Raw genomic sequence first — 27221 nt, forward strand, 5'->3', positions numbered from 1 at the left:
AAGCATTAGCAAGATCATCTCCTCCTATAGGAGCTGCCAAGCAGTGTGCCACCTTTTTGTTAAATTACTCTGGATTTAGAGAAATAGAGAAAGATGTTGAAAGTTTATTTTTCACTTGGTCAGACTATAACAAAGTTTGCAGCTGAAAGTATCTTCAGGACTGGGGTAAAGTGGTACAACACCGGACAACTCCTTGCAAAGGTGGAGCAAGCTACCAACACTCCTATCTCAGTATCTTCCATAATGCAAAACACATCTCCTTGCAGATATGTATAATGTTATACATTAAGGGAAGGGCCACTACCCAGACTAGTTTCGACCTTTATTGAGGTCTCTTCAGTGGGAGCCAGGCCCAGGTGGAGATACCAGCAGAAGCATTAGCATGGTCATCTCCTCCTAACGGTGTGCCACCTTTTTATTAAATTACTCTGGATTTAGAGAAAGATGTTGAAAGTTTATTTTTCACTTGGTCAGATTATAATAAATTTAGTTTAATCCCTTATCGAAGTGTGCAAACAAAGTTTGCACCTGAAAGTAGCACCTGATAGGAGTGTTTGTTGAAAGTTTGCGCCTGATAGGAGTGTTGGTAGCTTGCTCCACCTTTGCAAGGAGTTGCCCGGTGTTGTACCACCTTACCCCAGTCCTGAAGATACTTTCAGGCGCAAACTTTGTTTGCACACACTTGGATAAAGGATTAAACTAAATTTATTATAATCTGACCAAGTGAAAAATAAACTTTCAACATCTTTCTCTAAATCCAGAGTAATTTAATAAAAAGGTGACACACCGTTTGGCAGCTCCTATAGGAGGAGATGAACTTGCTAATGGTTCTGCTGGTATCTCCACTTGGGCCTGGCTCCTACTGAAGAGACCTCAATAAAGGTCGAAACTAGTCTGGGTAATGGCCCTTCCCTTAATGCATAACATTATACATATCTGCAAGGAGATGTGTTTTGCATTATGGGAGATACTGAGATAAGAGTGTTGGTATCTTGCTCCACCTTTGCAAGGTGTTGCACCACTTTACCCCAGTCCTTAAGATACTTTCAGGTGCAAACTTTGTTTGCACACAATTGGATAAAGGATTAAACTAAATTTATTATAGTTTGACTAAGTGAAAAATAAACTTTCAACGCCTGAAGTCTTCCATGTAAAAGTTAACTATTTAGGGGGAAGTGGTGAGCTCATGGCTGTACCTTATTTTTCTAGGTAAAAATTGTTACCTTAAAATAAAGAATTGTCATAATCCATGGAGTTTTGACCCACAAGCAATGTAGCCACTATGGTAAGATGAAAATACGTGTTTCAATGTTAATTAATCGACTAGCCTTTCTAAAAGGTTGTAGAGACAGCAACTTAATACCTAACTGCATTAAGCTAAAAAAGAAGTTTATTTCAGTTAAAGTGCTCCATATTTATGCATGTTTGGAAAAAACTTTGTTAAGAGAACAGATCCACAAGGCCCGCAAAAGCTTAGAAGTTACCCAAGCCAGTGTGTTACACAACAAAAATTAGAACTATCCAGCTATGTTAATCTCAATATTTGGGATATTCTAGACAAGGTTACAGATGACTCGGCCAAGCACATATTACTTAAGAACAAAGAAAAACTAACAGCAAAGTTCCAAGCATTAAAACAATAAGAAAGTAACAGACAATTGGGATGTTATATCAAGAGGAACAGCCAATTACAAACCAACAATACAAGGCACAACCATTCACCCACAAGTGAAGTTAGGAACAACCAACCCCAACAGCCAAGTTATTCCAGCAGTGAAAGTTCTCCTTAACCAAGGAGAACTTTCACTGCTGGAAAAAGGTTTGAACTATGTCATTGCACCAAGGTCAGTTAACAAATTAGATTTCATTTATCATATTGAAAGAGGTCTAAAATCCTCCCCTCCAATTTAGTGGACAAAATATGAATGGAAACATCATACATATTAAGCTCAAATAAAAAAACTGTTGCAACTTAACCAAAGCAGAAAAATTGGCAGTCAAATCCTTAAAAAATAACAAAGACATCATAATCACAAAAGCAGATAAAGGTAATGCTACCGTTGTCCTTGATCGGACAGCACACCTAGAAAAAATGAACCATTTGGTATCCAACTACAATACGTAAAAATGGTGAACTACAACCCTACAAAACACATCAAAAAGAAAACAAAAAATCAATCAAATCCATGATCATGTAGCCAGAAGAAATAACCAAAAAACTAATACCTTATTATGCCTGCGCTCCCATAATTTATGGCCTGCCCAAAATACACAAACAAACACACCACTATGTCCAATAGTTGAAGGAATCGACAGCCTTAATTACCACTTAGCCAAGAAATTAGCAGCCACCCTCAAGAAGTTGGTAGGTCATTCCTCCTCCTACATAAAAAAATACATAACATTTCATAAACAAAATTATAAACCTCACACTCAACTACCAAGATTTATTAGTCAGCTTTGACATAACTGCCCTTTTCACTAATGCCCCTATAAATGATACTATTATTCTTCTACAGAACGTATTTCCACCTGACATCACATCCCTCTTTGCCCACGTACTCCACTCTGGGTATTTCATGTGGCAAAACAATTTTTACCTACAAAAAGAAGGAACGGCCATGGGCTCACCACATTCCCCCCAATAGCTAACTTTTACATGGAAGACTTTGAGCAATGAGCTCCATATTTGGCCAGCCTAAAGCCCAAATTCTCTGTCTTCTGCAAACCTACATGCATGGGCCAATACACACACAAAATTTCATATCACCACCTAACACAAAAGCTAGGAGTCATAAGCACCTTCAAACACAGAGAATTAATAATTTGCTCAAATGAAGAAACTCTAAACCAAGAATTTGAAATCATTAACCATACATTTGTAAAAAATGACTACAATAAAAAACAGTTCACAAGATCCTCCAAATGGCACTAAAAACAAAACAGACTACAAGAATGCCATAGCCTATGTTAGAGGCATATCAGAAAAAATAGACAGAACACTACATAAATACAACATCAAGACTACCTTCAAACCCCTGACTAAATTAAAAAATTTACTCAGTTCTTCCAAAGATCCTCTTCCATACCTGGCTCACCCAGGGGTTTACAAAATCCAATGTATATGTAACTTACCCTACATAGGGAAAACAGGATTGACGATCCTAATCAAAAAAGATGAACACAAACAACACATTAAATACCTCCATTATGGTAAAACAGACCTATTAGACCACACACTCCAAACATACCATAGAATTGACTGGAAAGGCACCAAGTCCCTACATTGCACCAAAACCTGGTTTGAGAGAAAATTCAAAGAAGCCTGTGAAATGCTAAAATACCATCCAAACCTGAACAAAAATGACAGATTAATCTTTCCAAGAATGTGGAGGACCCATCTACAACCCTTATAGCAACCGGAACAAACCCAGAAGAAAATCTCAATATGATAGGACTTTAGAAATGTTTAATGTAGTTCTTTTTTTTTAATTTATTTAAAAAAAAATATTTTATGTGTTTATTTTTTTAATCATCATCATCATCAAATTCCTGCCATGTATCCTCAATGGGTATACAGGATATGATAGTACTACATGAAAAATTTACATCATCACTAACTTTCTATATACAATTCTCCTCCTAATCAGTCTGTTACCTGTCAAGGCTCTAACATTATCAGATCTTATATTTCTATCTTCTAAGGCACTTTTTACCGTATCAATCCACCTATATCTTGGTCTTCCTCTGGGTCTTTTCCTGCCAACCTGGCAGAGAATACTTGTTTTGCTAATCTTTCCTCGCTCATTTCTGTTTAAGTGACCATACCACCTGAGATTAGCTCTGTTAATGCATTCCTGGATGCTGATAATATCAAGTTCTTTCCTAATATCCTCATTTTTAATGTGATATTGCCATTGATGCCATCTGTTCATGCCTCTAATCTTTCTCAGGACTCTAATATCTGCAGTTCTCTAGTCTTTGGTCAAGTGTTTTACTTCCAACCCAGCTCTCAGATCCATAAGATAAAATTGGTTTGAACACTGTCTTGTATACAGCTAATTTAGTGTTTTAAGTAATTTCTCTCTTATTCCATATAAATGTATTCAGTTGACTTCCTACTATATCAGCTTTGTTGATTCTGTTGTCTATTTCCATATTTAATTTACCATCTTCACTAAAAATCTTGCCTACGTTTATTTTTTAAATTCAATTTTCATTTACTTTTATACTTATCTGTTTTTTTTAATTAAAAAAAATAATCTATTTATAATTTATTTATTTTTAATTTAATATTATTAATTTAGTTTTTCCACAAGAGGTCATTGTCAGGCTAGGTAAAAGATTAATAAACAGTTAGATTAATTTTACCTTTGTATAGTGCAGTAGCATGTACCTTGGTTCTTATACGTATGTATTTTCCTGATGATGACCTCAATACAGAGGTCGAAATGTCGAATGTTACTTTCCTAATATTAAATAAAGTAATTATTTTAAGATGTGTGTTGTGTCTCCATAAATTCCTAAGTATAGAGAAGTCACACTTAATAAGTGGCATCAGTGAAACTTGTTATAGATCCAGGAATGAGCTGTTGTTTGTATATGTTTGTATACAAATGCTAAAAGTATCAGAAATGAGTGAAATGAAATGACTGTGTTGATTGAGCTCATTCACCCAGAAATTTATGGAATAAGTGAGACATGATTGAATGACGATGATATTCTGACAGGAATAGAGATGGAAGGGTGTGATATATTTTGTGAAGATAGAAAGGGTAAAATGGGAGGTGGAGTGCTACTAATGACAGAAAAAAGTTATAGCCATACATGGCAGAGATGAAAGGCAGAAATAGTGCCAGTGGTTTTGAGGTGGTATGGTGTGAGATAGAGGTGAATAGAATAAAATACTCAGCCAGATGCTGCTATCGACCTGGTAATGTGGAGGGTAGTAACCATGAAATGTATAACAAATTAGCCAAGCAAATCAGAAAAGGATGATCATTATGGGCAATTTTAATCATTGCAATATAGACTGGGATGACAAAATAGCAACTAAAAGTGAAGAAAATTAATTTCTTGAGTTTTTTGAGGGACAACTGCTTCAGGCAGTATGTAATAGGGGGCACAATAGGATTTAGGGTCTTGGATTTAATCATTCTCATCAGAGGATGTTATTATAAATGAGGTTTTAAATCTTCCAGTTGATGAGAGTGACCATGTAATGATTACCTGGGTGGCTGCCAGTCATCTGAGTACTTCTGTAAGGAAAGAATATATATGCAACTACAAGACTGAAGATTATAAGAAATCTGGAAACAGCTTACAGCTGTAGCATGTGGAAAGGAGATCAGTACTGCTTGGGCGATATTCAAAAACTATCGGGTAGAAGCAATGTCTAAATGTTTTGACATTTAGACTGAATGGCTAGATTAAACATGCAATACAGACAAAGAAGGCAGTATGCAGGCAACATAAGATGAGTGGTAATAATCAATTCCATGAGGAGTACAAAGAACAGGCATGACTTGGTTGGTAAAATTAGCAGAAGTATAAGCAGCATTTGGATAATGAACCAAAAAAAAAAAAAAATCCTAAGTAGTTCTTTCAATATGAACCAGCAAAAAAATAATGACTATGGAAGGATAACACTGATTAGAGAAAATGATATAAGAACAACTGCTGCAGAGGATATAGTTGAGAAGTTTATAAAGGTCTTTCATTTTTGTGAAAGTGACATCATGGAAAGTTTGAGAGCAGTTGATGATGAGGTGGAGGCTGACTGTAAGTGAGCAAGAGATATATGGGAAATTGAGTAAACCTTATGTTAATAAAGCTGTGGAACTAGATAATATATCACCCTGTATTTTGAAGTAATGTGGAGGGAGTTGGCATCTGCTTTAACATATTTAATATAAGTCTTACGCTGGGTCAAGTTCCAAAGGAGTGGAAGGAAGGTAAGATTTTCCTGCTTCAAAAGGAAGTGACAGAAACTCGCACATCAAATTATCTGTGTGTTAGTTGTTGTGGTTAAAGTGTTAGAAAGGCTGGTGACAACTAGGATCCAGAATTAGGTTGACAACAATGTCGTTATCTTTGATAGAGAGCATAGATTTACTAAAGAGAGGTCATGTTTTAGTAATCTACTTTTTATTACAATAAGGTGACGTCTTCACTGAACAAAGCTGATGAATACATGGTAGCATACTTTTTTTTTTTTTTTTTTTTTTTTTTTTTTTTTTTTTTTTTTTGCAAAGGGTTTGATTGATTACTGCATGATAGGTTGATAGTCAAACTAGAACAGATGGGGTTGGATATTAGACTAGTGCATTGGATTGGAGTTTGACTGTCTGATAGGTATCAGCAAGTTGTGTATTGTGGAGCAATATTCCGCAAGAGGAAAGTCATTTGTGGTATGCCTCAGTGGGTCTGTTTTAGGGCCATTGCTGTTTAACCTGTGTGTTAATGATACATTTGGATGGGAATATTCAGTTGTTTGCAGATGATGCAAAGTTAGGATGAACTAGGAAGAGTAGAGAAGATATTGTGGCCTTGAAAGAACACTTGAATAGACTGAGTGAATTATTATTATTATTATATGACACCTCCAGGGAGTCCAAAGACTCATCAAGGGAGGGCACCTACTCTACAACTCTCTGTCTCCACCACTCAATCCACCAACTACAACTAATTGTAACTACATCAATGGCATCTATCACCACCACTACTAGTATTTTCACAGACAATTACAACATCCATGCCCACAGTCAGTTCAATGTTGCAAAATGTAAAGTTATAAAATTTAAGAAACAAAGATGGGATGTAGAAATTACATTTGGTAGGGATATATTGTTGAAGATGGAGGAAATAACAGTTCTTAGGGGTGATGGTGGATAAGGATCTAAAATTTAGGGGATACACTGCCAAAATTGTGAGGACAACACAACAAATTCTGGGAGTGATGCAGATGACACTAACTTGTAGAAGTAAGGAGATTCTTGTTTTATTGTATAAAATTCTAATTAGGTCACACACGGACTATCGTGCACAGATTTGGTCACCTGATTTTCAAAAGGACGAAGTGATGTTGAAAAGGATCCAGAGGCGACTGACTAAGGTAGTTTCTGACCTCTGGAATGTTGAATATGAGGAAAGGTTGAGATGATTCAATTTACAGTGTTTAGTTGATAGGAGGAAGAGGAGTGATATGATAGAGATGTACAAGTTATATTGAAGATGTTTTTCATAAAATACTGGGAGATCAAGAGGTCATACCTGGAAGCTGCATAAGGAGGGTATGAGCAAGAGAGTGAGAAGCAGATTTTTTACATGCAGAGTTGTGCATGATTGGAATGCCTTGCATGAGAGTGTGGTGTCTGCAGATAATTTGAATGTGTTTAAGGCACAGTATGATGGGCTGTGAGTATGACAAAGGGACCTCTTAGATAAGTCTTTGACCCCATGGGGATCTTAGGGGAATAGTAATCTGCCTTATTTTTGATGCTCTTGATCGTAAATAAGAGGAGACAGAACTGATTCATTTCTCGGTCTATAACCAGTCTTACTCATGCTCCACTCCTCCTCCTTTGACATCTTCACACTTGCTCCTGTTTACTCACCATTTTTCCTACAAACCCTGTCTATAAACTCAAGCCCCATGTGCTCTAGGCCATTCCATTCCTATGCTACCATCCACATACAGTAGCAAACGAATTAATCCAAACAAGCCATATTTTCTTCAAGGTTTTGGTTTTTGCTTCATTTCATAATTTTCTTTTCGGTTTACTATTTTTGTTTTGGTTTTATTTCACTATTTTGGTTGAGTGGTGCGTGTTTTAGCTGTCTCTATGATATTTATCAATAACGTTGTGCATTTTTAATAGTGTAAGAAGTTGACATTTGTAACGTTTTTTTTTGTGTAGCTATAAAATTTTGTGTAGCTTTATTGGAAATATATCATTTCCAATAAAGCATTCAAAAATATGTACTCTTTCTCAGCACATATCCATAACTCAAAGACAAATTGTCAATGAATGTGGTACTGGTTTGGGTACCGTTAATGTGATTTTAAAGATGTTTTAGGGAGACAGGTACCTTTTCTCCTGACAGAATAGGAAAATGTGGGAGAAAAGGAAAACTACACTTACTATAGATCGTTTACTAGTTAGGAAAAGTAAATGAATTGAAGATTGTCTGCTGTAGACTTAAATATAGACTTGGCAGCTAGTGGGATTAATGTTTCTGACATGAGTCCATTGAGGATTGTTGGAAGCATGGAGGACTTCTCAGAGACCAAAAAAGAAACAATTGTTGCAAAAAAAAGAAGCGGCTCCAGTGGGCAAAAAAAGTGTACAAAGGCTGGACTGTTGAGAAGTGGAAGAAGGTCATATTCTCAGATGAGTACCATTTCTTTGTCCAAGGAGAGCGAGTACCCTATGTTCACAAATCTGTGGCTGAGAAGACTCAGCCTCTCAAACTGTAGTTCTTCCACCCATCTTCAACAAACTCCTAAACACCCAAATAGGTGTTCTGGGGTTGTTTTACACGACAGTCCAGAATCACTTGTGCCCATTGATGGTATGATGAAAAGTGACCAATACATAAGTACTCACATTGATGAGTACAGGCATGGCAAACCTGAGATACCCGAGATAGACCTGATGTTAATTCCTACAATATACACTTAGTATATCACATCTGTAGACTGGTCTTCCACTCTTCTTTCCTCTACTCCCTCTTACTTCTTACCCCCCCCCCCCCCAGTGCTATTAGAGCAATTTGAGGGCAAGTGGGTGACTCTTTCCTCTCAAACTGTAGTTTCCACTATCTACTGAAAAATGTCAAGCTTAGTTGCCTTAAGGTGACAGCCCCACCTCTAGGATACCTATCGTCATGCTAGTAACTTGACATAGGGAAACACATGTTACTTTCAAGTCTCAACAAAATCCAAACCAGACAGAAAACATGGGATAAGACCGCAAACTGGAAAAGGTTAAGAAACTTTGGAAAAAGAAAAATGTGGTGAAATATGCTACATGGAACATTAGAAGCATAGTACATAAAGAAGAAGAATTAGATAAAATTTTAAATGATGAAAATATAGAAATTGCAGTTCTTACAGAAACAAAAAAGGAACAAAAGAAACAACTAATTATAAGATCATATATAGTGGAGTGGACAAACAAATACATGCAAAAGCTGGTGTAATGATTTGGATCCATAAATCAATTAAAGCAAAAGTAACTCATTATACATACTGGAATGAAAGAATATTAGAAGTGCAATTAATATTAAATAAAGAAAATTTAACAGTTGTTGGAGTGTATGATTACTTTTACAAACAGTTACAAGGAAAAATTAAATAAAACACACCATATAAATATAGCCAGAGATCTTAATGCCAGAATAGGAATGAAATGATTTTTCTATAATAATATAGAAAAAATTGGAAAACCAACAGTAAACAAAAATGGAAAGCGACTCATTGGTTATATAATACAGTATATAATAATTTAAAAATAATGAATACATTCTACAAACATAAAAATATACATAAATATACATGGTGTGCAAGAGGACAAGAATCAATAATAGACTACTTTATAGCAAATGAAAAGGCAGCACTTCCTAGATGTTAAAGTCGGAAGAGGGCTAGAAATCAGCACAGATCAATTTAATGCAGGCAAAATTAAGGTTTCTACCAAGGTTACAAAAAATACAAAAAATAAACAAACTACAGAAACAAAATTTGATTACAAAGTAGAACTACTAAATGATTCAAGTATAAGAAATTTATACCAACAGAATTAATATCTACTTAGAAAAAATACAAGAAAATGAAGACATCGAGAAAGAATGGAATAAAAGAAATTATCGCATCAGCAGCATATGAAAGTCTAGGAACACACAAAAAATATCATAAAAATAAAAAATTACATATATGGGTCAATGAAATAAAAACAATCACTGAAAATAAAATGCTGGCCTTTAAAAGATGGTTAAGTAGCAAAAAACAAGAAGATGAAATTAAATATAAAAAAGATGAGCAATAGCCAAACCAGAAAGAGACAGAGAAAGCTGGGAAAAATTTTTGTATCATATCTAGAAAATGACATATACAAAATAAGACCTAATGCATATAAACTATTAAAACACATGAATGCAGATATAAAAGAAACTGCAAATATAAATTGCAAAATAGATGTAAAAGAACTCTTGGATTACTTCACAAATCTTTGGACAGATAATACTAACATAAAAAAATACACCAATAACTTACAAAATGCTTTAAAGGATATAATAACAATGGAAGAATTAAAGGACAACCTAAGTAAAATAAAAAAATGGGCAAATCAGCAGGAGAAGATGTGATAAACTCCAAAACTGTATAAATTTGCTGGAAAAAAATATCATCAGAGATTATTAAAATTTTTAAATAAAATATATACATCATCATCATGCGTATCAAGGATTGAGGCCTAGCATGGCCGGTTCCGGCCTTAGAAATCATCGTTGAATCGTTTAAGAGGATGTCCCGGTTTTCTTTTTCCTAATGGCTTGTACTTTAAGACTTGCTTTGGTAATCTTTCTGTTTTCATTCTTTGAACGTGTTCCATCCATTTATGTTTATATTTTTTAATTTTTTCTATTACTGATATAAATTTTCTATTACTGGTGTATAAAATATATACAAATGGACAAATACCAATAGAATGGAATACAAGTATAGTAATACCTATATTTAAAAAAGGGGATAAACCAAAACCTGCTAATTGCAGAGGTATTAGTTTATTGAATACATGCTACAAAATATATAGTAAAATACTTAATGAAAAATTGAAAATATACAGTGAAAAAATATTATTAGAATGCCAAAATGGATTTAGAAAAGGATGATCATGGACAGCTTTTTGTTTAAAACTACTTATAGAAAAAACAAGAGAATTTGACAAAGTAAAAAGATATATACTGTTTGATATATTACAAAGAATAAATATACCTAATATTTTACAAGATGCAATATTGAATATATACAAAGATAATGAAATAAAAATAAATGTAAAAATGTGTGAAAAATAATCTATAAACCAAGGAATAAGACAGGGATGTCCTCTGTCTCCAACGCTTTTCAATATTTATATTAATGAAATATTACTACAGTGGAACACCTTAAACAATCCAGGCATAGAAATTTCCTGGAATAAAAAATAAATAGACTATTATTTGCAGATGAGCAGGTAATAATATCAGATAAGAAAGACAATTTACAAAGAGCAATATATATAATTTAAACATTATAGTAGAACAGTTTGGAATGAAAATTTCCATAGATAAAACTAAAACAATGGCATTTTGTGGACAACATCCAGTTAGAAGTAAAATAGTTATTAATAATAAAATAATAGAACAGATAAATACTTTCAGTTATCTTGGATGTGAAATATCATATAAAGGAGAAAAAATTTTACAGAATATAGGCCTGATAAATAGAACACTCAATGCAAATATAGTACAAAAAGAAACTCACTTGAAAATATATAAAATACTTAACAGCATTGCTAAAGTATTATTATATGGCATTGGGACAATAAACAAACAAGATAAACAAAGAATAAAAACAAGTGAAATGAGATTTATGAGAACTGCAAAATACACATTATTAGACCAAAAAAGAATGAAGACATTTTAAAACTAAAAACAAAATGAATAGAAGAAAAACTAAACAATTATAAATAAAAATGGATAAAACATGTAAACTGAATGGCCAATACCCTAAACAAATAATAAAATATAAACCAATTGGAAAGAGAAGGGCGGGAAGACCTCAAAAAAGGATATTAGATGGAGGTCTATATCCGTAATTAGTGTTATGATGATGAAGAAAGGCTGTAAAGTAGTATATATGTTTACAGTAGCAGTGTATTCCAAAGCTAATTTCTAATTTTTCTTTCCTTATCACTAATCACTTTTGTAGCTGAGTCTTATATTCGTCATGCAACTGTACTCCACCTCTATCTTTATAAGCCGTCCATAATCTCTGTATCTTCTGCAATTCCCCTGTTATTCCTTTTGTCTCCAAATTCCATTTGACTCCAAATTGCTTAATCTTCTTTACTTGAGGTATACAATCTGTCATTACTGTAAACAATTTTTTAAGTATCTCCCATGTACATCAAAGCATAAGCAAAACGCAACCATTGCATCCAGAGCTTCTAAAAAGCTAGGATTTCTCTTTAGCTCATGATATTACTTCACCTCTGAACAGCTGTTAACCTTATGCAAATCACAAATGGCAAATGTTCATCTAAAATAGCATCAATAATTCCCCCACTCAGTACTAAATCCATTGGAATATGTGCAGCTGTTGCCCAACATCTCTTTACAGTACACCTTGAAACCCACAGAACAAGTTTCTTTTTCTCCTCCTTCATCCCTGCTGCTGCCGTAGTGTAGAACAAGCTTCCTCCCGATGTCGTTCCCAAGGAATATAATACATACACCTATGTATTATATTGTAATATAATATGTAATACATAATACACCTATGTATTATGTATTATATACATACACCTATGTATTATATTCCTTGGGAACGACATTGGGAGGAAGCTTGTTCTACACTACGGCAGCAGCAGGGATGAAGAAGGAGAAAAAGAAACTTGTTCTGTGGGTTTCAAGGTGTACTGTAAAGAGATGTTGGGCAACAGTTGCACATATTCCAATGGATTTAGTACTGAGTGGGGGAATTGTTGATGCTATTTTTAAATCAAATGTAAACAAGTTTTTCATTTCCCAACCAACTACCCACACATGGTACTAACATACTATAGGTTGATTAACAAAAACCTCTCATGTATGGGCTCAACATTAAAAAAAAAATGAAGTAAACTCTCTACCACTGTGCTGCTGCAAATTGATTTCTAAGTCTACGACAATCATCTGCCTTATAATTACACATAACTTCCTTCTCTTTTGATCTCTCCACATACCTATTGATCCTCAAAGTAAGGACTACATGATCACTCTCATCAATGGGGGCGGGGGACAAGCATGTCATCTCAGTCCCAATCAGATCCTCTGATGTTATGACCAAATCCAAAATTCTTGATCTCTTTTTCCCTTCACCACATGCTGCCCTAGACAGCTTTCTCTCAAGAAATCCAAAAATTCAGTTCCCTTATTACTGTATGTTGCCTCTTCTACCCAATTTATATCACTATAGTTGAAGTCTATCATGATGATTGATCACTTTTCACTTGCCAAACTAATTTGCCTAAACATTTCCTGCTCATCACCAACTATATTCCCTGGTCTGTAGCAACATCCCACTAATAACTTGTCATATAAACATCTATCTCACACCATATACTCTCAAAGCCATTATCCTAATCAGTTAACAAGTTAACTGAGGAGGATCTTCACTGATACCAACAGCCTTTGGAGAGACAGACTCAATCAGTCACAAACTCGTTCCCTTTCTTATTAATGCTCCGAGCATTTTTATACAGAAAAAATCAGTGTACTGCCAGTATTCTTATAGCCATTATTACTTCCCTCATACTCCACCTGGCTCTGAAATACAGTGCACAACCCCTCATTTCTCAAGCCACTATCCCCACATGAGGCCATCACAATGCAACATGCCACCTGCGCAATTCTAGTTTCCCTGTCCCAACACACTCAACTTGAGCAGAAAACAACAGTCTCTCCATATGTCTGCAACCTTCTGCATTCAAATGTAATCCATCTCTTGCATACAGTTCTCTTCTTTTCTCAAACATACTCAACACATCCATATATTCCAGATCCCTTTTCCTGCACATTCTCACTATCATCTCATTCACCATCACTGCTCTTCTCAAGAGATATTAAGGTTGTATTACTGCAGAAGTCTTATGTGTCGGGCTTTCATTAATGAGATCTCAATAAAGGTCAAAACAAATCAGTGTAGTGGTCCTTCCAATAATCTACAGCATTATACACATCAAAAAGGTGTGTGTGCTTTGCATAGTCGTGCATGTATTTCTCATGCAAACTTTGCATACACTTGGAATAAAAGATAAAACAAGAATACAATTTCTTGGCAAGTTTAAGTTAATTTGAAACCATGAGGAAAAACTTCCTACATTAAAAAGGGATGCTCTGCTTGAGCTTTTATTTTTTGGATCTCCTTTTTCATCCTTTCATGTTTGGCATATTTGGGAGTATGCTAGGTTATCGTCCCCACAATCATTGCAGGTCAATGTTTTGCTCTTATAGTCTTTTTGCTTGTCATCTTTACTGCCACATTGGACACAAATGGCAGGACTACAACAGGCAGTTTGAGGATCATCTAAATTTCAGTCCAAAGGACTTTGGATGTAGAGCCTAGGAAGTTGAAATATTTTTGCTTTTGCAGATGTCAATGGTTTAAGTGTGATGAAAATAAGAATGATATTCCTGGTGAGAACCTGGTAATCATCCCTAGGTATGAGGATTCTTCTTACAGTTTTCTCTCCGTCTTTCAAATAAGAGCAGATCTCTTCATCTGGAATATTGAGAAAGTCCTACTCTGATATTACTCCTTGAGAACAGTTTAAAATTGTGTGTGTGTGTGTCTGAGGGTGTGTGGGGGAATAACCATGACTGATATTCCCGTGATGAATGTTGCACAAAGTGGTTGTTCTGATTGTGTCTTTGTTATTTCTATAAGAATGTTCCCTGAATGGAGTTTCTTAACTGATTCTTGCATTGAGTGCAATATTAAGAAGGGTGGCATGTTTATCAATGCTGTCACTGATGGTTTTTGTTTCTTGATTTTGTTTTTGATTGATGCTGCAATAGTTTCTGGCCATAACTGGGGCTTGTTGAAGGTCCCACAATAAACTAGAAGATAACAAATTATTTATACTCAAAGAAAATTTGTTTCAGCACCAGAGCTTCCCTGTCCACCATGGAGATACACATGGATGCACACTGACCAACAAGTAATAGCCATCGGGAGTGGAACGACAGGATTATCCGGACAGTATGCTGGCACCACAGCAAGCCTTTGGCCCAGTCCCTTAACAAAGAGGGAAGGAAGACATACTGGAAAGCTGTTGTCCCTTGCTGGCAAGCCCACGAGCTGAATGATCCTGGCCAGGAAATCCAGAACCACTTGTCTTGCTGAAGAAGAGACCAAAATAGTGCCAGGACTACTAGGATCCCCTTTCCAGATGTTCACAGGTCACACTGTACAGCAAACATGACAACAAGGCATTGTATCCCAGTGATGGTGGTCTGGAAGATAGGATAGTAAACAAGAATATGGGAAGTATAGAAAAGTGGAAGAATGACAAGGGCTAGGGCATCATGCCACACATGGATGGGTCTGTGGCAGTAGCTTCCATTGCCAGTGTCTTCTCATATGATCATTACTTCTCCTTCATTACACATTCATTGATAGGAGATAAACTGACAGTTGTAGAATCAAATTCTGCTAAGGAAGAGAAGGTAACAGTCAGCTTGCTCAATTTTCCATTATAACATCCATAATGTAGTACATAGTTGTTCATGCAAAGAAGTGGATAGCACAAGAAAAATATCACTCCTAAATAAGTTGTCATCCGTTTCTCACTTAAACAGAGGTGAGAGAGAGAGAGAGAGAGAGAGAGAGAGAGGGTGAGCAGACAGTTAAGTTGATAACAGTGAATGTTCAGATAGATTCTTCTTATGTTCAAGAGGGAGAGAATATTGTTATCAAGCACACACACACTCATCAACTCGTTCTCTATGTTAATTCGAGCACCATCCCACAGATTGTTGTCACCATTTAAATTGCCCAGTAAAAGAAATGAGAAGCCGGCAAAGGTTGTTCGATTGGTAGAGCCTCTGCTATTAATGGCTCAGTTAAGTAAGTTTGGGTGCGGTTAGTAGTTGGAAGGGGACCAATCGTTCGATGCTGTTGTCACACTCTCCCTTGATGAGTCTTTGGACTCCCTGGAGGTGTCAAATAATAATAATAATAATAACTGCAATATGGCATCATTATGGTCATCCTGAGAGATATCTGCAGCAGGAGGCAATTGGTAGATGCAGTATACTGTTAAAAGAGATCCGACTTATGTAATGTCCTCTTTACATATTTTCTTCAGAAGCAGGATGGTTTCTATATGAAATAGTTGGAATTTTCTGACTTTAACATTAAGAATTCTACCCATTTCATACAGAAACTATCAGATATTTCCATCACACACATCTGGATATAGTCTCTCTTTATATCAATGTTCCTGTACTGAACCTTACTGAGGAGGTCTTACTACTAGATGTCATTAGACTATTTGAACTGGTTTTTTCTCATCTTCAAACAGAACAATTGTTTTTACAAGAAATTTCTGGACTAGCCATGAGAAATTCCTTATCTCTCTTTCTGATGATTCTTTTAGGGAAAACTTCAAAACAGAATTCCTTGCTCAAAATCTGCCATGTGGTGGCAATATGCTGACATCTTTATAGTTTGAAAACATGATATATTTCTGATTAAAACTTTCTTCATTCTCTTAATGCACTTCACCCATGAATATGTGATGGATATTAGAATTTGAGTGCATAGGCAATCTATCTTTTCTTGATGTTTTGATATTAAAAATACAGACGGCTGAATTTCATTAGATATCAGTGAGCCCATCCATACAGGATAGGCTCACATCTTCATGCTTTGTCTCTTTCTATCACTCACAAAAATTAGCAATCTCTATTTTAAAAGATGAACACAAGTGAAGAACTTCAGCTCCACCAATTTGTCCTTAATATATATTCCAGGAACACCTCTAGAAGATACTATTTTCTGATACTCTCCAAAATCTCACTGAAATATATCCTTGAAGAAGAAGAATAAAGGTTCATAACATCTGAATAGTTTACAGGACTATCCAAAGTGTCCACAGTCTCCTTAGATCTCCAAAATACAAAACACCCAGAGTTTTGTAGAACCTCTGGGAGTTTATAAAAGGATTCTCTGTTCTTGTCATCCACCTTATATGGATCAGACAAGCAGAATTTTTGCAATAAGAAAAAAAAAGGAACATCTCAGTAATACAGAATATAGAAGCTGAGTATGCAACTCCTACATCCATGACAAATCAAACCATAGACTGGGACACAGCCACCATGCCATACCTTGAGGACAACTTCCTTTCATGTCTAATCAATGAATGTACTGCAGCCATTCACTCACATGGCTCCCTCAACAGAAATCAGGGTCTCATGATGTCTGGAAATCTCTAATCAGATCTCCCAACATACTAAATTTTCTCCAACAGTTACCTCTAAAATATACAGAGAGACAGTTGAAGCATGCTTTCTGAAGAAGAATGAAGAAGCTACGAGATATGTGTGCATTACCAGCTGGAACATTTCCTAGTCATAAATCTTATATTATAATGACTAATGAAAAACTGCATATTTTTTAAATTTAGGTAGTTGTAAAGGTGAATTTGAAACATAAAAAAATGTTTCATTTGCTTGGAATAATTTCTTGCTCCGAAGTTAAACATTTCTGTTTTGCTTAGCACAACTTACACTTGCCCTTTCTACTTCGTTGATAAAATACGTGATTACTTTCACCATCTGGTGAAGACACGATGACCTTCTTTAAACTTCAAGTAGAATCTTTAAAAAATTTAGGTAGTTTTTATATATATGTTAGGATGTGTTTTACTTTACTGATAGTGAAATGCATATCCCTAGGACACAAGCAAGAGGTAGTTACCTTACAATCTCAGTTGGTAATAGCATCAGAACAGATGGATGGATGAAAAAAACAACCAGTACTATGATACCAACTGCCATTGTTCTTACAAAATATTTAAAAGTTATTATTATTCGTGACACCTCCAAGGAGTCTGAAGACTCATCGCGGGAGGACACCCACTATACAACAGTCTCACCACTACACTGAACCTCTACTACCAATCATCTCCATCAACGCCATCTACTGCCCACCAACACCACAACTAGTATTTTTGTCTGTAAATTGCATGTGTTATTCAAAAAATTTACAAAAAAAAAAAAAGTATTCTAAATTAATTATTTGAGTATTTGTATTATAAGTATGTGTATTAACTTTTAAAATGTACATTTGTCCACACATATATAAAAAATTTGAAATATTACTACCTGACAACATCAACTGCTCCAGCACGTACTTTGGGATCACGGCCTGTTACAGAAACACTGGCAGTAAAGGAGCCATCAATACTAAAGATCACACATTCTGTCTTAGGGGGTATCACAGTCAGGAAAAAATCTATAGATGTATGGTCACCTCTAGTCAGAAATAACACATAATAAATAAAACCATAAATAAAACTAGGTATTACTACTAATTTACTGATGGCAACCGAACCAGCAAACAATAATTAGGAGTTTGACATAAAAAAACAGACAGACAGTAGTATAGTTTTTCAATATTATTTTCACAGTACTGCTATAAATGTAATAAATGCATTCAATGCAGTTTTATATATATATATATATATATATATATATTTTTTTTTTTTTTTTCCAATCGAACCAATGAAATGATCCAAATCGGTAGCAATGTAGATCAGTTATGTGATGCAAAGCAAGAATACCAACATTTCAGGTAGCGAGAATGAATCACAACATTCACAGGAATGTGGTTGGAGATTGTTTGAGAGAAGCAGTATCAGACTGCATACCCAAGGTCAGAAGGATGATTATGGTGATTTATGATTTTGATGGTGCAAGGACAGCAAAGGTCATACTGTGCCATTTCAAAGGTTATAGCAGTAGGCAAGGTAAGACAATCACAAGAATCCATTCCCACAACCCGTTGGTTGGAGAGCGAGTAATTAAATTAATCATATCAGCCACTTGAAAACCAGGCCAGCTGTTGTGGAGGATAAACAAGTAGGGATTAAGCGGATGAGTAGAGATATAAAGCAAGAGCTGCAAAAAAAGAAAACATTGTGGAGGGAATATATATAAAAAAAAAGGTGATCAGAAAGAAAGAACAAATCAGATTATGAGAGAAAATTAGTTAAGAATGCCAAAGTAAACTCAAAAGAGTTTTTTTGTTATGTAGAAGTAAAAGACTGTAGTAGGATGACTTTAAACAATGCTGATGGTAGATGAAAAAAAATTAGTTCAGTTGCTGAGTGATCATTTTTCAAAGGTGTATCATCCAGGTGGAGGTTTTGCAGTTGCTGATGTGACAGACTGAGACACATATCAAAATTGAGGTAGATGAACAGGAGAGACTTGAGCATGTTGAAAAATATCAATGTCAACGCATCACTAGGAATGGATGGTATGTCAGCCTGTGTACTATGTGAACATGCAAGAAAAACGACATTGCCTCTAATCAAGCTGTTATATCTAAGTCTGTTCTGGCAGGGTACCAGGGGAGTGGAAAGTGGAATGAATAGCTCCATCACATAAAGGTGATTCCAAGACAGAGGTAGCAAACTACAGACCGATTAACATATCAGGAGTGGTTGTTCAAGTATTGAAAAAGTTGGTTAAAGGTAAAACAGTGGGAGGATAATGAATGCAATACTCAATAGTGGGCAGCACAATTTTACTAAGTGTATCTTAGTAATGTATCCCCATTTTATTACTAAGTGCCAGTGTACTTGAATAAAGGAAATGGCTACAGCAAGGTTTCCCAAACTTTTTATTCCATGGCCCATTTATTTTAATACTTCAACTTCGTGGCCCACTAAAATTTATATGGCCACTAGATAAAATAAAACAGATTTGAATGTTAATAGAGTTTTTATTTATTATTATTATAATAATTTATTATCATCATTTAGGCCTCCAAGGAGTCAAAAGACTCATCACGGGAGGTCCTTCCTAGGAAACACAAGTCTATAAAGACTCAACGTGGGAGGTCACTCCTAGGAAACACAAAGTCTATCATACCACTCCTTAAACTCATTGACCGTTCTTGCTCTCACCACTCTATCAGGCAATACATTCCATGGTTCAACCACCCTCTATGCAAAGAAACCACTCCTCACCCTCTTCCTCATAGTTTCCTTTCGTTACTTCCAGGGATGGCCCCTTGTAATCACTCCTTCCCACTGTTCAATCAAGCGAAAGAACTCCACAATGTCAACCCTGTAACCACCTCTCAACAGTTTAAAAGTCTTAATCATATCACCTCTCCTCCTTCTATTCACCAAACTCTGCACTCCACATTCCCACAGCTTATCCTCATAACTAACATTGTACAGTCCTGAAACTGTCTTTGTTATCTGCATTTGGACCCTTTCCACAGTTAATTTATCCCCTTCAAATCTTAGGGACCAAATCTGAGAACAATAGTCTAAGTGTGGTCCGATCAGGGTCTTATACAACACAACGATAACTCTTTTATCTCTGCAGGTCAGCGTCCTTTTCATTATTGCAGCAATCCTTCGTGCTACCTTACTCACCTTTGCAATATGTCCCATGAATTTCAGGTTTCTATCAATCATCAACCCCAGATCTCTTGTCTCCCCTACTTCCTCCAGTATATCTCCTCCAATGAAGGAAAGGCATATACTGCCATTTCCGTGGATTAAGCGAAGGTATTTGACAGTGTGCGATGTGTCCCAAACCTCAAGACCTTACATTTAGCTGCATTAAACGACACCCCTATTCATTTGCCCATCTGTCTAGCTTATTCAAATCCTCTTGCATGACTATCACACCTGCACTATTACTAATAACCCTTCCCAGCTTCACATTATGCTCAAACAACTGAACATCCCCATGAAATCCACTGACAATGTCATTGATATAAAGGTTAAACAATATATGTCCCAATACCGAGCCCTGTTGTAACCCTCTGCCTCCTTGAAACTGCCCCTCCATACACAACTCTCTGATAACTATTAGACAGCCAATCCTTAATCCAGTTGACCAACCTGACATCCAAACCCATGTGCTGCAACTTAAATATCAGCTTATCATGTGGCACCCTGTCAAATGCCTTTGCTAAATCCAAGAAAATGGCAGTATAAGCCTTTACCTCATCTACTGTTCTTGTAACTTTATTATAAAAGGCTAGCATATTACTAAAACAAGCACGCCCCCTCACAAATCCATGTTGACTCTCACAGATAACATTACCCTCATCAACCAAATGCTGTATACGGTCCCTCACTAATTTCTCCAAGATCTTAACAACTACCGATAACACACAAACTGGCCTATAATTAGACACTTCCAGTCTGCTACCGCCCTTATGCAATGGCACTATCTTACCTTCCTTCCATTCCCTGGGCACCTTTGCCAAAGCCAGGCTTTCACTGAAAAGCCAGGTCAAAGGAGCTGTCAGTTCCTTAGCACATTCCCTCAAAACACATGGTGAAATACCATCCAGTTCCAGAGCATTACTGACATCCACAGTACTCAGTATTTGGAATATGTTCTCGTCCTTCACCTCTAAACCTCGAACCTGCTCTATACCTCTAGTATTAAAATTTACTCCTCCAGGATGAAATACACTAATAAAGTGTTCATTGAACAATTCCACTATGTCCTCTGCATCAGTCACTCTATTCCCATTTTTATCCCACAATGTCATTCTTTCACAATCATTTCTTCTCCTACTAGCCACATAGCTAAAACATTCCCTAGGATTTTCTTTGGATCTTAGGGCCAATCTCTTCTCATATTCCAGTTTCGCCTTCCTTACCATGCTAGTCACTCTCCTGGCCTGTGTCCCATATTCTTCATGCATCTGCTCTTCACCTGTCTCCTTATATCTTTTCCATAGCCTCTTTTTCACATGCAGCTCCTGTTTAATATTGTTTGTCAACCACTTTACACCAAATTGTGTCTTCTTCACTTATGGAATACAGCTTACTACTCACCTTAATACTCACCGAGCTGTTTGTTCAAATGACATAGCCCTTGAAACTGAGCTGAGGGACTTTAACAACATTAGTACAGCCCAGAGAAAGCAGATAAAATATTGTGTGCATCCCCATCTTTCATGCAACCAAAGCACAGGATTGCAGAAAAACCATTCCCATCGCACATATGAAGAAAAAAATAATCCAAGTTCTCTGCAAATATGATCTCTTTCAAACCATGCCACTTTCAAGCATTTCATTCAGATAGCTACCTTCACCTGTTTTCCTAAAGATCAACTTCATCCTCTTGCACATTCTGGAGTATATAAAGTTCTTGCAGTCTGGCGTATTTTGGACAAACTGGTATATCAGTTAACATCTCTCTGAAGAACACAAAAATTACCGTCACAATCATGGATTGGCAGACCATGCTCTGGATGTTCCTTCACATAGAATTAGATGGAGGAGAAAACATTCATGTTACATAGAAGTCATTATAGGTTTGAGAGACTAGTTTTATAATCAGTAGAGTTCTGAAGCACTCTCCTAACCTCAATAAGTATGACTGTATTAATTTGCAAAAGATCTGGGGAACTGTCATATTGAGATCTAATACTTTCTCCAGAGTATATTCTATGCAGAAAATATTCTATGTAGATAGAAGGAGAAGAAAATATATGAATGAGATGTATTAAATGGTTGGCCAATTAAGTGAATACAGGAAAATCAGTGCACAGGGCAACAGGTAGTGCAAGAATGAGAAGCCATTCCAGGAAACTGTCCAAAGAATGTCAGTAAGGAAGTGAAAAATAGGTTTCCTGCACAGAGAGTGGTGAATGACTGGAATGCATTGTTGTAGTGAATGGAGACTGACTTCTCCAAATTAACTATGTAAGAACATTAATTCAGTTTCAGTTACAATTTGAATTGTTTTCCATATTTATTTAGTTCAGTGCTGTGTGCTTGTCACAGTTATAACCGTACTCTGAAGATGCAGGTTAGAAAACCAGTGAAATATTAGTAAGTTTAGTAAATGTATCTGTTCACTCCAGAATTCTCATATCAGTGGTCCCCAGTCTTTGATCAAGTGTTTTATTTCTGACACCCAGTTCTGATTTATATGCCAAAATTAGATAACAAAAATAGTAGTTTGTTATGCATACTACTATTTTTGTTATCTAATTCTTCAATTAGTTAATGTTTTTGATTTAAGTAACAAACATTCCAATTCTTAATATAGTCTCACAAAATGTGCTGAATACAAACATTCAGCGAGTATTTTGTCAGTGTATTTATTTTGTCCACATATGCAACATTACTCCCAATTCACCCAAAGGGGATAGCGAGTAATGTTTAAGACAATGGGAAAGGAAGAAGAGAGATTGACAGTTCAAGAATATGAAATGTTTGCAATTTGCTTCCCCATAGAATGTTTGATATCAAGCATAATCTGTGGGATTGGATGAGATATTTGTCACACACATTAAGGAAAGGTGCAAGGGATCTGAGAGTGCCCTTCATTTTGTTGTTTAACAAGTATCTAACAACTTGAACAAACTTGGACTTTGCATAAAAGAGAATCCAAGTCAGTGGAGGTAAACTATAGGCCAGCTTGTGTATCAGAATCTTTTCAGATGACAGCATGAGTTTTTAATGAGAAGGTCTTGCTTTAGTAACCTAGTTACACTTTATAACAAGGTGACAAGTGTAGACAGAGGAGATACTTATATAATTTTTCTAATGTAATTCGCAAATGTTATTAAAAGGTTTATTTGAAAGAAAATACTTCATGGAAACAACTACTCTCTAATCCGGTGTATTTTAGTGATAAGGTGTGACACCTTTTGGCTACTTATATATGGAAATACAGTAGTATCTCGCTAATCCGAACCTCTTTAGTCCGAACCCTCCAGTAATCCGAACTGCGGTTTGAAAAAAAAAAAAAAGTTATATTTATTACATATTATTATTTTGTGTGCTATTATTTTTATTTAATAATTATTATTTTAACTATTATTATTTATTTTATTATTATTACAGTACAGTATATATATATTTTCATACTGTCCATTGTATGGTCGATTGTATCACTGTAGGCCTATTTTGATTTATTGTATGTTCACGTTTGCTTTTTTATACTGTACAGTACGTACTGTATTGTCGGCATGAATCACCGCTGTTGAGCATCATGGAAAAAACTGTGGCCTTCTAGAATTTACGAAGATAACTAGAGTGATACACAAAAAGCGGATATTCAAAACGGGTATAATTTGGTTAAAAATATAAATTCAGATGTTGAAATTTCACAAACAGATTGTACGGAATGGATTACAGGCAGAACTGAAAGTGAATTCGAAATTAAATCAGATGCATAAATTATAAATATGATGCTACAGAATGAATTAGCAGACGATGATGATGACGATGAAGAACGCTAAGAAAAAAAGTAAAACACGAAGAAACAGTTGACAGTTTTAATATGTGTATAGAACAGGCTAAGCAGAATGATACGGCATTCCACAAAATTTTATTGCTAATGCAGCTCCGAGAAGAAGCATTCGAAAAAAGTTTAGCTTCCAAGAAGCAAAATAAATAAATAAAAAAAAAAACTTTTTTGTGTTATTTTGTGGAACTTTTTTTTTGTGTGTTGTGTACAAGAAAGTGATATTTTTTACGCAAATTAAGTAATGTACTGAACTATGCAATTTTATTAAATCAGAATCCTCAACAATACAGGTACATACAAACTAAATATTTTACTAAAATAAACTTGCGTACTGTATTATTTTTTTAAGTTTTATATTACAGTACAGTAGCATTTTTTCTATCAGTTAATTCATTTATTTACAGAATTAAATTGATGTACCATCAGAATCTGATTATTTTTGTCTTAAACGCTAGTTATTGTTGCCTCTTGGGGGGAAAATTTGCTAATCCGAACTTTTCGCTAATCTGAACGAGCGCGGTTTTTATTAGTTCGGATTAGCGAGATTCCACTGTATTATTTCTGCATTACTTCAACCTTGGTATCACTTCTGGGTCTGGCTCCCACTGATGAGACCTCAATTAAAGGTCGAAACCAGTCTGGGTAGTGGCCACTACTATAATGCATAGCATTATACATGTCCGTAGAGATTATGTACATTGCATTATGAGATATTAAGGCAATTGATGTTACCTCATTAACCTCTACATATGAGTAATCTAGTCGTGAAATGATTTCCCACACAAACTTTGTTTGCTTACACTTGGATAAAGGATGAAACTGAGAATATAATTTATTGGTATCTTTAATTTACTGAAATGGAGGAAAATAAACATGAACAGTCAGTATTAATCTGGTTACAGGGATGCTAGGCAGACAGAAAGCCAACTGGTAGAATGCAGTGTCTCAAAAGAAAAAGGTGACAGGATACCAGAGGGTTCTGAGAGCCACTGTTTTTTAATTTACATATTGACAATATTTAAATGTTAGAGTGAATCTATTCAGTTTTTTGCTGATGATGATATAAATTGGGGAGAATAATGTCAGAGCTCTTTTGTGTAATGTTGTTGCAGGGGCATTTAAACAGGTTGGTTCTTTGGACAGATGCGAATTTCAATGTTGCCAAATGAAAAGTCATACACTTGGGGACAGAGGAGAGAGAGAGAATGAGATATACTGTGCTGGTGGAACTTCACTTTAGGTGGTAGAGACAAGGGATTTGGGAATGTCAATGAATAGGGATGAGAATATAATTTATTGGTATCTTTAATTTACTGAAATGGAGGAAAATAAACATGAACAGTCAGTATTAATCTGGTTACAGGGATGCTAGGCAGACAGGATTTGGGAATGTCAATGAATAGGGATGTGAAGTTCAGGGGACACACTGCAAAAGTTATGTAACTCGGAAACTGCTGTCATAATGTAAAGGACAGTCACAATCACAGATGATGAGGCAATAGTGCCAGTGTTAAAGGACAGGTTCAGGCCACATCTGGATTTCTATGCACAGTGTTAATGAGACATTGCAGACAGAGAATACAGAGGAAGAGTTACTCGGATTTTTTCAAGTGACTCCGAAATGTTCAAGCTAGAGAAACTATTCTATGTAGATAGAAGGAGAAGAAAACATATGAATGAGATGCATTAAATGGTTTGCCAATTAAGTGAATACAGGAAAAACAGTGCACAGGGTAACAGGTAGTGCAAGAATGAGAAGCCATTCCAGGAAACTGTCCAAAGGATGTCAGTAAGGAAGTGAAAAATAGGTTTCCTGCACGGAGAATGGTGAATGACTAGAATGCATTGTTGTAGTGAATGGAGATTTCCAACATTGCTGATGTTTTCAACAAGCAGTTTGATAATTATTCTGGTTTGTAGAAGGGGTTTGGGCTCTCATGATAAGTCATACTGCATTATAGAAGCCTGGAAGTAATACTAATTTAATTTTTCATCATCCAAGTTGGTTCAAGTCCTACATCTTTATATCTTTTTCTTTGGCCAAGTACTGGTGAGGTATACATATGGACCTTTTAGTATATATTACTGCCATACACTGCCTGTGTATTTTCTCATCACATGGAGATAGAAGGTAGGATATACAGAGTTGCTGGATATGTTCTAGCATATAATCATTATTTGTGAATAGTTTTTATAATTGTGGACGATTTCTTCTTTGAATAATAGCTTGGAAGAACAAACTGAATTGGCCTCTAAAGGCTTGATAATGTAAATTTTTTGAAAAGGAAGATGGTGTGAATATTTAAGAATGTATTTTTCAGACAAATGAATTTCCACACATTAGAAATCAAGCTCACTAGAGATGATCTCAAGAGAAAACTACTAACATCTGGAAAGAGAAGTTAGTAGTTTTTTAATCCCCCCCCCTCTCCCCTACAGAATTTTATCCTAGGATGAAACTTACCAATTCTTTCTGGGTAAACATCAGTTCGGCTGATTAGGTTAGCTAACAAATGTGCCATTCAACACAAAAACATGAGCCAGGCTGAAGAGGTACTTACAAAAGATCTGAAAACAATAGGTGAATATTACAAAAAATGGAGGCTCCAGCTCAATCCAGACAAAACAGAAGTATCAAGCTTTCATCTTAATAATCACATGGCAGATGTCACTTTACATATCTTCTTTGAAGGATCTTTACTACGATACAATAAATTTCCAAAGTACTTGGGCGTGATCCTGGACTGCACGCTCTCTTACAAGTAACGCCTAACAAACGTTTCTGCTAAGTTAAGAACCCGTAACAACATAACACAAAAACTAATAGGCACAACATGGGGAGCAACAGCTGATAATCTGCAGATTACAGCTCTTGGACTAGTTTTCTCTGTTGCCGAATATTGCTCAACAGTGTGGCTAAATAATACACATGTTAAACTTGTTGA

At 35.7% G+C, this 27221-nt stretch overlaps 1 protein-coding gene across 1 annotated transcript in view; it reads right to left on the reverse strand.

Moving 5' to 3' along the window:
- Positions 1 to 27221, reverse strand: part of rdgB (retinal degeneration B) — a 608184-nt gene that overhangs the window by 82261 nt on the left and 498702 nt on the right. The window contains exon 19 of the mRNA XM_090391630.1: positions 18136 to 18285. Within this exon, the coding sequence (XP_090247756.1) occupies positions 18136 to 18285 (150 nt within the window). The remainder of the gene's footprint in view (positions 1 to 18135; positions 18286 to 27221) is intronic.

The sequence above is a fragment of the Typopeltis vanoorti genome, chromosome 4 (assembly GCF_054136105.1).
Source record: "Typopeltis vanoorti isolate ZY-2024b chromosome 4, IOZ_Tvanoo_1.0, whole genome shotgun sequence".
In the NCBI taxonomy this organism is placed as follows: domain Eukaryota; kingdom Metazoa; phylum Arthropoda; class Arachnida; order Uropygi; family Thelyphonidae; genus Typopeltis; species Typopeltis vanoorti.